At 48.1% G+C, this 13,552-nt stretch overlaps 1 protein-coding gene across 1 annotated transcript in view; it reads right to left on the bottom strand.

Annotated features, from left to right (window-relative positions):
- RFTN1 (raftlin, lipid raft linker 1) overlaps nucleotides 1-13,552 on the bottom strand; it is a 205,404-nt gene that overhangs the window by 9,059 nt on the left and 182,793 nt on the right. The window contains exons 8-9 of the mRNA XM_060149554.1: nucleotides 2,379-2,482; nucleotides 18-99 (exon numbers count right to left, since the gene is read on the bottom strand). Coding sequence (XP_060005537.1) covers nucleotides 18-99; nucleotides 2,379-2,482 — 186 coding nt within the window. The remainder of the gene's footprint in view (nucleotides 1-17; nucleotides 100-2,378; nucleotides 2,483-13,552) is intronic.

The raw sequence follows: 13,552 nt of genomic DNA, 5'->3' as shown, positions 1-13,552 counted from the left end.
CAGCCAAGGTCACTCACCTTTGATTCCTTCTTCTTGATTTTCTGAGGTAGACACGGTCTCTGAAGAAAGACAATCTGCTTGGTGGATACGTTCCCCTCCCTGTAACACAGGCAGAGCTGAGAATGAGTCCTTTATACCTAGAGGAGCCCCGCACCTCACACGGAGGCCGCCGTCCTGAACTTCATCCAGGCCGGCTGCCCGTGGGAAGGAAGGTGGCCGCCCGAGAGTGAGAGGTCGGAGGTCAAGAAGCCCCCCACCTTCCCACCCCCAGGCCACCCACCCTTGCTTGCTATCGCAAGGTTTAGCACCCAACTAAACCTTTGTGTGCATCCTTGAAAGGCAGCTTCCTGGCTGAAAACCCCCTTTCCCGTGATGTGAAATGACAGCTACCATCTTGGCCAAATGATGACAAAGTGGCCTCAGTGAACATCAGAGGGTGGAGGCCTCTTCCAAGTCTGGGAATGAGGCCGAGGAGGGACCTGGTTGGCCTGGGATGGGTGGCCAGTGAGGACCTGAGTGATTACAGGAGCTTGGGCAGAGGGCCTGGCTGCGTACGGGTCCCAGCCACCACCCTGAGTCACCCTGAGTCACCCTTGTGAGCAGCGGGAACTGGCATTAACGAACGGGCTGGGGCACTATTCATTTTTATGGCACAGGGGGTGCGCCTTCCTCCCAGGAAGGCAGGCTCTCAAGGAGCTGCCTTTAAAGCTGCTAGAAATATTGTGATGGGGATCATTGTTTTCTGGCCACCGCGAACCCCGCGCCTTCGGATCACTTTCTTAAACCTCTATTTGGCAAACGTCTTCTCTGCTGAGGTGATGTGTCACTACATGGGGTGCTGGAGGGAAAGGAGGTAGAGGACACTAGCATTTTCTATTTTGTGCTCCGGCCGGGCTGGGCGATTGCACCCGGCGCTCCAAACAATGGGACCCCTACTTCCACCAACGGGACAGGACAGGACAGCTCAGCTTGGTCAAGGAGCAGGCCAGGGGTCACACAGCGGGGATTCTGCCCGGTCCGTGTACTCTCCACTCCACCGCAAGGGTCATTTAAGGCCAGGATGGTGGAGGATCATGGAGGCTTATTTAGAAGGTGGGACTGCTTGAGACAGAGAGACCGTCTCTACCCTCCGGGCTGCGAGCACAGAGCCAGCGGGGGCTTCACGTTCAAATACATTCTCAGGGGGGCTCTTGTCCTCTGGAACGGAAGGCAGGCAGCATTCTTAGTTGCATGGACTAGGAAACTGGCTCAAAGAAGCTACGTGGACTTGACCAAGGTAGACAGCAATCGGCTGACTCAGGACTTGGGTTCAAGCTCTGGGTCACAAACCCGGAGTTCCTTCCCCTCCACGGCACCACCCTGTGCCCACAGAAATCTTGGCCAAGAAGCAGTACGGAAATCTCCCGGTGGCGCAGGGTCCAAGGGCAGCTGCAGACTGGCTCCTGCAGCTGCACAGACCTGGGGGGTGGGGGACGTGATGAGGGCCCAGGAGAGGCAGTGATGGGCGCCCACACTCCTGCCTCTGTCTGTGCTCTGGGGCTGCACTGCCTGCTGTCCCCCAGGTCACTAGGCTTGCCTCAGGCCGTCCATCACCTGCGGGCGTGAGCACGCAGCAGGACTCAGGTAGCGTGGGGCTGAGGGCCATGGGAGGGGGCACCCCCAGAGGTCAGCAAAGAGGTGGCCCGTTGTAGACTGAGGGTCTAGTCGCGGGTTCTGCCACTTGCTGGCTGTGTGGCCTTGGGTATGTGATGGAGCCTCTCTGAGCCTCAGTTTCTTCATCTGTAAAATGGGAACCACATCTATGCTTACCACCCCACAGGTAGTTAGAAGGACCAGCTTGATAGCAAACCCAAAAGACAGATGGAAGGGCTTTTAGTGTTCGTAAGACTAGGTTAAGCCCACGGGCTCAAGGGACGGCAGGCAGAGCTGAGGGTGGACAAACGACCGTGAACGTGAAATCGTAGAGAGGGCCACAGCCGGGGCTGAGACTCCAGGGCCTCACGTCCCCTTGGTGGGGCTACCGACCAGCTCCATGACCTTGGGCTAGCGCTTCAACCTCCCCGGCCACACTTTCCTCAGCTATAAAATCGGTTAAATACAACCAAAAGAATCCCACCTCACCTCACAGGATTTTTTGAGGCGAGATGAGACTTTGCATGCATGCCAGCAACGTGCCTGCCTAGCCCAGCTCCCCACGTGGGAAGAGGGGTGCTCCGGGTGGGGGGGTAGTTAAGACTCTGAAATCCTGACGCTGCCGTTTCCCAGGTGGAGAACTGATGTAACAGCACCAGACTCACAGGGATTCAATAAGTTACGCAAGGAAGAGCTTATGGGGAACAGTGCAAGTGTTCAGTAACAGTAATGATGGTTATTGTTACCTCGTTGTCTTGACGACAGGAGTTGGCAGCACACAGGTGAGTTGCCAGCCGTAGGCGGCCAGAGAGTTCAGCAGGGGCACGTAGTCTGTCTGCACCTCGACACCCTGGGGAGAAAGGCCACAGTCAGGGCTGCAGCTGCCTCAAGCCCATGACGTCTGAGGGACAGAGAGGGGACCGTCCAATCCACCAACCCAACAAAGCAGAAAGGGGCTGGATGCCCTGTAGCCCGGGGCCCTACTCCAGCTTCAAGAGCTTGGAGCCCAACTGCCAACATGGGATTTCTTTCCAGTCCCGACTCAGTCTGTGCAGTCGGCAAAGAGACAGAGCCAAAGGGTTGATCCATTCATTTTGTTTTATTCTTGTCTGGACAAATAGCCTCCTGTGAGTTTCACTGAAGAAACACCATCACTTCTCCTCCAAGACGTACCTAAGCCCATGACAACACCCGCTGCTTGGATGGTTTCAGAGCATCTTGTGGGGAGTTAAATTACATTTGACAAACGATCGAGTCATCTGCATCCAGCCACAGCGGCAACACACACACACACACACACACACACACACACACACACCCTGCACGTGCACACAAACAGGGAGCTTCACCTGTGTTACACATCCTGCCGTAAAGGAGTAGATGAAAGCTGTTTCATTTGGAATCAGGGAGGAGCGGGGGGAGGGGACTGACGTTTGCCTTTCAATTTAAAAACCCAGTCCTGCCCCCACAGGGAGACAATCCCATTGTGAAGCCGCCAGCCCGGGCCTCACATCCTGCTTTCTCGAGAGGCAGGCTAACTTCCGACTCCAGCCCCCGCCCTCCCTGCGTAGACTCTGCACCCACTCTCTGCTCGGTCAGCTCCTGGTAATGGCTTCAAACACTGCTGACATGTGTAGAGTCCTTCCAGCGGAGGCCGCCACAGGACTCATTCAGCAAGTAACCTGGAGCCCAGGTGGGCTGGAGGTGAACGAAGGCACAGTCCTGCTGCTGGAGTTCAGTCCAGCAGAGGCCATGGCACAAACACGCATGTGACCGAAATACAAAACAGCCCACTGGCAGGGCCATGAGGCCGGCCTGTTAGCAAAAAGATGGTGCGATTGTGGTCAGGGCGGGCTTCCTGGGGCTCAGAGGCTGGGTGGAGATGGACAGGCGGAGCTGGGGAAGAGGCATTCCAGGGGGGGCCTCAGCACAGACAAATGGCAGACCGCGAGGGGCCTGGAGCGCTGAGAAGAGGATCCCCCGGGGAGCGGCGCTGCTCAGAGGGGACCGCCCACGGTGAGGGGTTATCCCGCTGGAGGCCTTTTGGGGACAGAACCAGGGGCCAGAAGAGAGATGAGGGAACAACCAGCCCTGCTTCTCCCAAAGGCTTTTAAAACTCCTATCACTGGGCATCCATCCCAGCGTGGTTACCGGGCAACCAACGTACTCTCGGGGAGCCTCAACTATATAAAGTCTTGGCCTATGTCAGTGGTTCTCAAAGTGTGGTCCCCGAGCCAGCAGCATCACCTGGGAACTTGTTAGAAATAGAGTCTTGGGACCCCACCCAGACCTGCACAATCAGAAACTCTGGGGGTGGGACCCATGGGTCTGTTTTTTTTTCTTTTCTTAATTGAAGAGCTGTTGAGTTACAATGTTATATTAATTTCAGGCATACCCCATAGTGATTCAATATTTTTATAGATTATACTCCATATAAAGTTATTATAAAATAATATTCCCTGTGCTGTACATTACATCCTTGTATCTTATCTATTTTATACATAGTAGTTTGTACCTCTTAATCCCCTTTACCTATCTTGCCCCTCCCCCCTTCCTTCTCCCCACTGATAACCACTAGTTTGTTCTCTATATCTGTGAGTCTGTTTCTGATTTGTTATATTCATTCATTTTATTTTTTAGATTTCATATATAAGTGGAAACATAAAGTATCTGTCTTTCTCTGTCTGACTTATTTCACTAATAAGCATAATACCCCCCAGGTCCATCCATGTTGCTGCAAATGGCATTATTTCATTCTTTTTATGGCTGCATAGTATTCCATTGTATATATGTACCACATCTTCTTTATCCATTCATCTATTGATGGACACTTGAGTTCCTTCTGTATCTTAGCAATGATAAATAATGCTGCTATGAACACTGGGGTGCATGTATCTTTTCTAATTGGTGTTTTCTTTTCTTCGGATACATACCCAGGAGTGGAACTGCTGGATAATACGGTAGCTCTATATTTTTTAAAGAGTGCTTCCAGTAGTTGAGATGCAGCTAAGTCTGAAAAGTACTGCCTAGATAATCAATTAGATTTCTACGGATGACAGAAAAGAGTCTGCAATTTTGTGGCCAGAAATGATCAGCTGTTAACTTTTGAATTTCCTCAAAAGGAAAGCTGTTACCTTTCCTTTCATCCTCCAGGAGGGGAGAAGTCGGGGGACTTTGAAAGGCTCTGCTCTGTTACTAATACTGGTTCAGCAGAAAGCAATGGAGGGGGGAAGGGGAGAAGGTGGGGGACAAAAGAAGGGGGGTGGGTGGGCAAGGGGCAAGGGAAGGAGGAGAGGAAGGGGAGTTAATGAAGGAGGAGAGCAGGAAGAAAAGGAAAAGAGAGGAGAGACAGGTACAAATACAACCAACTGACGGGAGAGGGACAGGCAACCCCACTCTGGCCCCGTCCCTGAAGCCCCCATTCAGGCCAGAGGCGGCAGCGGATGACCCAGCCACCCCTGTCTCTGCTGGTCCGGTCCCCGGACACACGGGACCTCCCTTCCACCAGTTACGGCCAGTGTCCCTTGTGCTGGGCAGGGCCCTTACCACCTGCTGTGGCAGCTTTATCCTGAGAACCCGTGCCCCCATCCCTGCATTCCTGATTTAAAGAGAAGAGAGAGAAAATGGTCCATCCACACTCAAGCTCTGCAAGGTTAAGATTACTTGGGTCTATCAAGAATAACCTTCCCACTTTATCAAGCACTCTGACAAACCAGCCACAGACAGTCGCCATGGCAACCAGGACAAGCGTGGTGCTCACAAAGCCCTGAGTGGCAGGATGGAGTCCTTTTATTGGTGCCTGTGCCCCGGCCGGGTTTTCTCCTCGGGTACCCAGCACGGCGGGACAATGGGCACCCCTGAGGCCGCCTGACCCGCCTGCCCAGACAGGCCTCGAAGGGCTGCTTCTGCTTTGCTCTATTTTATTCCCCTCATTCACCATCTTAAAGAGAAAGACGGCAGGATTTCTCCCCGACAGCTTTTCCCCTCAAGGTAGGGGATGTCAGCCAGAGGGTACAGAATCATAAAGACTAAAAGGAAGAAGCGAAAACACAGCAAAACATGACCCTGCTTGAGAGAGCTGAGAGTTCAATCACAAGTGTTCCCAGCCGGCTGTCACAGGACGGGTTGAAAAGTAAAATACAAATGGTAGGGGGTGAGGTGTTTCATTCTGCCAGACTCTCCCACTCCAACCCTCTGGGCTGGTCTTGATTTAATTAATGGTTAATGTGGTTTTCCACAAGCACCTATCAAAGCCGGTTTGCATATTATCAACACAGTCAGAAGACGACATTTCTAAAATATGACATGAACTCCATGCAGTCAGTGGAAGAGGCTTTCAAGTCCATTAGCTGAGAAAGGTGGTCGGAAACGCATCGGATGGAAGGCTCTCTTTGATCTGCTTTTCTGTGACACTCCAGTGAGGAGAGAAAAGCACAAACAGCACTCCAAAGCCAGCCCGCTTATCAAACGAAAAGACGTTTCTTTCTGGGAACAGGTGCAAAAATTTTAATTAACTCTCCACTCTCCTGTGTGGATACGTAATCTCTGATCACACCTGGAGTGTTAAAAAAAAAATGAAGCATGTCCTGTGGTTCTTTGACTTGTATAAAAGGGATTCATTTGTATTTATGGCTCTTTTTCCTTTGTTCCCTGTAATTTCTCCGTGGTTGCAAATCCACTAAAGAAACAGGCATCCGACACAACTTTCCCTTACCCTCCCAAAACAGAACAACAGGACGTAGAGTTTGCTAAGAAATGCGTGTGTCTTTTGATCCTTTCAAAGATCCTTTGTGCAGGGGAATATTAGGAGGTAACACATTGGTCCAGTGAGAAAGTTTGTATCCTGATGGCAGTGTGCTCTTCTTTTCTTCTCCTTGTTTCCATTCTGGAAGAATCTGGGAGAAAAACAGCTTAAAAGATGATACTTTGCTCCTTATTCATGACTGTGAATGAAGAGAGGAATTCAATTTCCATGTCTGAAAAGTATGCAGGACTTCTGGGCTGGTCTCCACACCTGAAACAATGATTGGAGACAACCACCAGCTGGGTGCTTCCCTTCCTTTCCCTTCCCTTCCCGGAGAGGGCATGTGAAGCCAGAGGCCTGCAAGAGTCTTTTGTAAAATTGCTACCGAAGCACTAATGCCTAACACTAATTGGCAGGGCCTGTTTATATACGATTTCCTTACTTATCAATTTTAGGTATCTATTGATTTCCTACCATGGGAAATGAAGGCTTAGAGCTCCCATTCACATTTCTTACTTTCTCTTTCCTGATGCCCCAAATGGTTAGAATATAATTCTAATTAAATCAAAAGTCTGTGTTTGTGTTATTGCAAATATTGCTGGGTCAAGTAATGTACTGTGACCACACCTTCTTTTTTAAAAAAATATATTTATTATTAATTTAAATATTAACATTTATTTAAATATATTTATATTAAATATTAAATATATTTATTATAATAATTAAATATAAAATAAATATGTAAAATATAATAATTATTATTGTATTATAATTATAATATTATTTATATTAAATATTTAAATATATTTATTATTAAGTCCTTTATTTTTCCTGGAGTTAACTGTGGCCTCAGTTTATTTCATCTGTGTGGTTGTACATGAAACCATCACTAATTCATTCCACATGTTCCAACACTTCTTCCTGCCCATCGATAACTATCCCATGTACCTAAATATATTAGTTCTACTTTTTTCCAGTTGGAGACATAATTTCTGGAACTTTCTGTACGCTTGCTTCAATCTGGTGTGGATGCTTCACAGGACTGTGTTCTCCCTCCACTACTGTCTATGGCTGGCGTCTTCTCTGTTTTGATTTCCTCCTCATTTTGCTGGAGCATATCCTCTAGTGGCTCCCTAGGAAACAATGCCCTGGAAGTTATTTGCATCCCCGAACTCCTAAAAATGTCTTTGTCTTCACTTTTAACTAAGTTTGGGTACAGAAGTGTAGGCTGAAATCTGTTTCTCCTTTAACACTTTAGAAGTATTGCTCCACTAGCTTCTAGATGTCAGTATTGCTATTGTGATATCTACTTGGATTACTAATACTTTGAGTGTAATCTGTTGTGCTGCTTTGGAAGATTTTAGGATATTTTTCCCCATGAAGTTCCAGAATTTCACAACATGCCTTCGTGTGTGTGTGTGTGTGTGTGTGTGTGTGTGTGTGTGTGTGTGTGTGTTTACTTAAAGGGCTGTACACTCAATGGCTTTGCACTCAAAGGATTCTTGTCCTTTGGCTCTGAAAAGTGTTTTGGTTTTCTTTTATGTTTTGATAATTTTTCTCTCTTCCATTTCTGTCTTCTTTCTTTCTGGACTTCCTATTAGTCGAAACGTAGGACTGATATGTTAATTTTATTACCTTTCTTTCCCCCTGTTTTCTTACTTTTTAAAAATTTTACCTTCTGAAAGATGTCCTTTATTTTGTTTTCCAGTCTTTTTGTATGTTTTAAAATGTTCTGGTGCCCTATTTTCAGACCCCAAAGCTCTTTCTTCTCTTTTGAGCATTTCTTTTTTATATCATCTTGGTTTTGTTTCACGGATACATATATTCTATAAGTCGTTTCGTCTGATCCTTGAATTATCTCCGCAGTCACCAGGTTGCACAAGACAGAGGTTGGAACCAGGGATCTTACCACACTGTGTAAGGACTTCACCACAATGCCCCAGTTTTCAGCTCTGAAGTTCACCTCCCACCATCCTGCAGTGATTTAGGCTTTGAAGACCAGAGCTTTCCTCAGGATCCCTTCTACACCCAGGTGCCGCTTCCTCGACTTTGCTAAATTAATCCGCCTTCCTCCACGCACCTTCCATCTTCTAAAAATCTGTTGAAATCACACATCTTCTACTTTCTCTTCTTCCAATCTTTTTGTTCTTGTGGGTATCTATCCATCCACCTATCTACATACCTATCTGTCTCTATGTCTCTATCTATCTATCATCTATCTTCCTATCCATCCATCCATCCACATACCTACTTACCTACCTACCTATGTCTCTATCCATCTATCTATCTATCATCTAAAGTCATTTTTCATTATTTGTTGGAGTTCTGTTCTATAATGTTGCCACAAACACTGAATTAGCAGATACTGAACCACTGTTCCTGGGGAAATACAGGGTTAGCTTCCTGTTAGCCTCTGGTCAGATTTGTAACTCACGCCTGAACAAAGCTTACCTAACACACGTATTTGCCCCATAAGGCACATCTCAGCCTTCCTGTTCTTAGGAACACAGGACAGTACTGCACCACTATGCTTGGGGGCAACTTTATACAGTGAAATCACCAACAAAAAGCACAAGCATGTGAAAAATGTGGCACTAAGTGAAATGCGAACAGGACACTTGTTTACAGCATGACAGCTGAAATGAGAAAGCTTAGCTGGGAACATGCATGTCAGCAACATAATTTTTTTTTGCCACTAAGCATACATCTGCAAGTGACTGTGAAAGCACCAAGAGTACTGATTTGGGGATTACAAATAAATTTACAAATAAATCTATCATTCTTTTAGTATCAGTTCACTGGGATTTTTCAGAAGAGAGAAGAAATAGCTACCTATGTCCAACTCCCCACATTGAACACAGTTTTATTAATTTTTAAAGGGCCTACTGGAAGCCATTTCTAAACATCTTAGAATCCAGGAAACATAAAGAAAAAATCATAAATTTGGTGACATAAAACCCCTACTGCGTGACAAACGACAAGCTATGCAAAGGCAAGAGACAAATGACAAGATGGGAAACTATTTGTAGCTCAAATTACAGTCAAAAAAGTAGCTCCTAAAAATTGATAAGAAAAGAAATCCAGTAATCCAAATTTTAAGATGGGATGAGGCTAGGAAGAGAGTCACAGCAAAGGAAATTCTAATGGCCATAAGCCAGAGGAAAATATACTAAATCCCACAATAAGAGAAGTGGAAATCAAAACTACCCTGTGATATCATAGTTTCACCTCTCATATTGGAAAAACCCCAGAGTTTGAGAACTACTTAGCTGACAAGGCTGTGGGGAGGCAAGTATTCTCATACATGGCTGGCAGGAGGACAGATTCAACCTCAGGGAGAACAATTTGACAGTATCTCTCAAAATTACAAATACATTTACCCTCTGACCCAACAACCGCACTTCTGGGAATGGATCCTGTATATAAAAAAATGACAAATGTACAGAGTTATTCACTGGAGAACTGTTCACAATGGCAAAACACTGGACACCACCTGTGTCAATCAGTGTTGGGCTTGTTAAATAAATAATGCTGCATAACAACATAATGGGTAATGGCTGCTCATGTATTGAACCAAGGCATATGGGACAAGGACCACAATGAGAGGGAATGATTCCTATGGTAGAAAGGAAAATGCCCACTCACTCCCCCCAAATATGTCTACGTCCTAAATCCTGGGGCCTGGGAAGAGGCTGTCTTCTATGGTAAAAGGGATCCGGCGGATTGATGAAGTTAAGGATCATGGGATGGAGAGATGAACCAGGTGTGTTCAATGTGATCAAAAGGGTCCTTAGACGGGAGGCGGGAGGCGGGTCAGAGTCAGGTAAGGAGAGGTGAGGATGGGAACAGAGGGCAGGGTGCTTGGCCACCAGCAGGTTGGCCTCTAGAAGTTGAAAGCAAGGAACAGATTCTCCCAGAAAGAATGCAACTCTGCCAACCCCTTGATTATAATCCCTTACGACCCATTTTGGATTTTTGGCCTCCAGAATTGTTAAGAGAATAAATTTGTGCTGTTTTCAGTCACTAAGTTTGTAGTAATTTGTTACAGCAGCAACAGGGCACTCATACACAGTCTAAAGCCAGGGAAAGGTTAGATGAAAATGAAGACTTGGGAGCATTGGCCAATACGGGTGGAGAACAACACAAGGAGGGATGAGGCTGGCTGAGGACTGGGTCTCCTGGGGAGGGGAGAGCAGAAGATGATAAAGAGCCCTGAACTGGGAGGAACTGGCTGGAGGGCAGCCCAGGGTAGGAAACACGTTTAAGAAGAAAGATCCACACCATCTGATGTCTTGAGAGGGCAAGCATCACGGAGCCTGAAAAACCATCTCTGGATAGACCGTGAGGTCTCAGGAGACCACAGCCAGGATGCTTCAGGAGGGAAGTGGCTGGCACGTAAACATGTCTTCAGGAAATCTGGGGTCTGCCTTGACGTTGCCATGGCCAGCAGAGACCCTGGCCATGACGGCACACAGGGAAGATAAGAGTCGTGCTCTCAGGTGATAGAAAGTAGAGATGCAAGGGCAGGGCAGGAGAGGGGAATGCCAAGCTGGAAAGAAGGAACATTTCATCTTCATTTATCAACGGGAAAGTAGGGGCTGTAACACTGCGGCGGTCTTGCAGAAAACTCCACTGAGTCCTTCAGTATCGCCAAGGGCACGGCTATACCAGGCACCACTATTCACTTATGACTCTCCACATCCAGTCAACCTGGTTCTGTGCCACGCACCTGGGAAGCGAAGATGCGTGAGCCTCTTCTCCTGCTGTAGGAGATCCCGGTCCAGGGGGTGGGGAGAGCAAACATACAGTCCCTCCCCAGATGCAAGCCACCATGAGGTGTGCTGGAGGGAAGGAGACAGGAAGGGAGGCTGTGCCACTCGTCCTCTCTGGGGAAAGGGCAAATCCATCTGAGGCCAGTGGCAACTGCAGCAGCCCTGCCTTCCTGGCCCCCATCCCCCCACAGGCCTCCTGCAGGACCACTGCCTCTGCCAGCAGAGGGAGGGGCAAGGATGCTGGGGCCGGCTGGAGATGTTTTCCTCTTTGTTTTACACACAATGCCCCAGAAAAACATTTTGCTGATATGTAATTAGGCCAACATAATAGAGCCTAAGAAAGCCGTCCGTCTCATTTTAGACAACTTCGGCTTTCATAACGTTCAAAGAGAATACGTTTAAAAAAAAAAAAAAGCTTAGCTCTCAGATATAGAAAAGGGGGCAGAGGAAAATACATGCAGTGTGTGGAAAGCTTCTTTTCTAGGAGTATTTACCCACCCCTGCTGGTTAATTCACATCTTTGCCTGATTTTCTCTCCCATGCGAGAAAGGCAACAAACTCTGCAGCCCTATTGAGAGCCCAACAAAATAATAATAATGACTGTTATTATTATTTGAGATACACTGTTCGCAAAAAATGGCCTCAATGATTACTTCCCTGCTTCTAGGCCTCTTTACGGCATTCTGCAGCTCCTCCCATAAAGAGGCAGAGTCCACTTCTCCACCCCTTGAGTTCAGGCTGGGCTTGGGTCTTGCTCTGACCAACAGATATGGTAGATGGGACATCATAGTTCTAAGCCTAGGCCGCGAGTGACCTTGCTGCTTCTACCTGCTCTCAGGGAACCAAGGACAAGCCCAGGCTGGCCTGTTGGATGACGAGAGTCATGTGGCCCAAGCAACTAGCAGACGTGAGAGACGCCATCTTGGACCAGCGAGACGCCAGTCGACCAGCCAGTGACACAGAAGCAGAGTGAGGTTAGAGGAGCCCCGCTGAGGTTAGAGGAGCTTAGCCCAGATCAGCAGAATCACCCAGCTGACCTGTGCACTCACTACAACCACAAAGGCTGGTTATTTCAATTCGCTAAGCTTCGGGGTGCCTTATTCCACAGCAGAAGCTGACAGATTATGATTCTAGGGAGAGCCAAATAACCCAGCAAACCTCTAGGAGGGAAATCGGAGCGAAAGTCACCTAATCTGATTAGAGAGAAATAGAATGTAATAGCTACTACTGAATGGAGCTCGGGGTTTCTAATTTCTCACCGCTCTCAAAGCTCGCACGCCACGCCCTCATCTCCTACCTGCCAGATACACTGTGACCCGGCATGGCATCGCCGCCCTGAAGTCTCACTTACGACAAGCTACCGTGAGGCCCAACACTGCCACCAGCACACCCTGGGAGGGAGAGATTAAAAACCCACACAGGGGGAGAGCGTGCTCGCTCGAGATGCTGTCCGGGCTTCTCCCGGAGTACCACGCATGCCCAGCTGGCAGGAAAACCAAACCTGCAGTGCAAGATATCACTCTTCTAGATTCTAGGCCGGGTAGGTGATTTGGTCCTGGGATGTGCAGCTTCGGGAGAGGGGTTAGGGGTTATGGGGCGGAGGGACAGGAGATGCATGCACGCATCAGAGCTGCCTGCTGACAGGCGCCTGCTCGACAGAGAGAACCACGCCAGGTGCATGACAGCCAAGGGCTCCCAGATTACGCTGCAGGCAAAGATGCTGGACGTTTCAAGGCTAAGGGGGCACGGCGGGGGCAGACTCTGACCATTAGTAGGAGAAGATGCTGCTGCCGTGCTGAGCGCAAACAGTTAAGCGACTCAAAGCCGTGACATCCTGTGGGCTGCTCTGCGGGACCTCATAGTGGGAGAGCACGAGCCTTGCAACCTCCAGAAGCTGACATTTCACACACACACTGAACGCATCGGGGTGAGCGCATCCTCTCCGGCAGGCAGACTTGGAAACAGCTTGGTCTGATAACAATTAAACAAGAAACATTTTCTCCATCCAGGGACTTGCCAAGTCCCTTCCGCTTGCTTTGAGGAGTGAGAGGAAATTAGACTTTCTGGGAATAAATGGGATCTGTCACTTTGTCTTTAGACAACAGGAGATGATCATAGTTTTAGCCTTTCTTATTTTTTCACCGTATCTACAACCTAGAAAAAAGAGGATTTAAAAGGAGCTTTCCCACAGTATATAATTAAAAGGGACTTACTCTGGAGTGGGGAGGGGGTGGGGACGTGTGTCAGCAAAAACTCTCGAACTTAAAACTACATCAAAGTTATCACCTTCCACTACAGTGGATTCCTGACTGCTTACCAATAATCATAAAGCGTTAGCCCAGATGATGTCCCTGAACAAAGGCTGCTTCAAAATCCTAGCAGAAGCGGCAATGGAAGTTAAGGG

Source organism: Lagenorhynchus albirostris, chromosome 5 (genome assembly GCF_949774975.1).
Source record: "Lagenorhynchus albirostris chromosome 5, mLagAlb1.1, whole genome shotgun sequence".
Classification (NCBI taxonomy): Eukaryota; Metazoa; Chordata; class Mammalia; order Artiodactyla; family Delphinidae; genus Lagenorhynchus; species Lagenorhynchus albirostris.
This window is presented reverse-complemented; position numbering and strand designations above follow the sequence as displayed.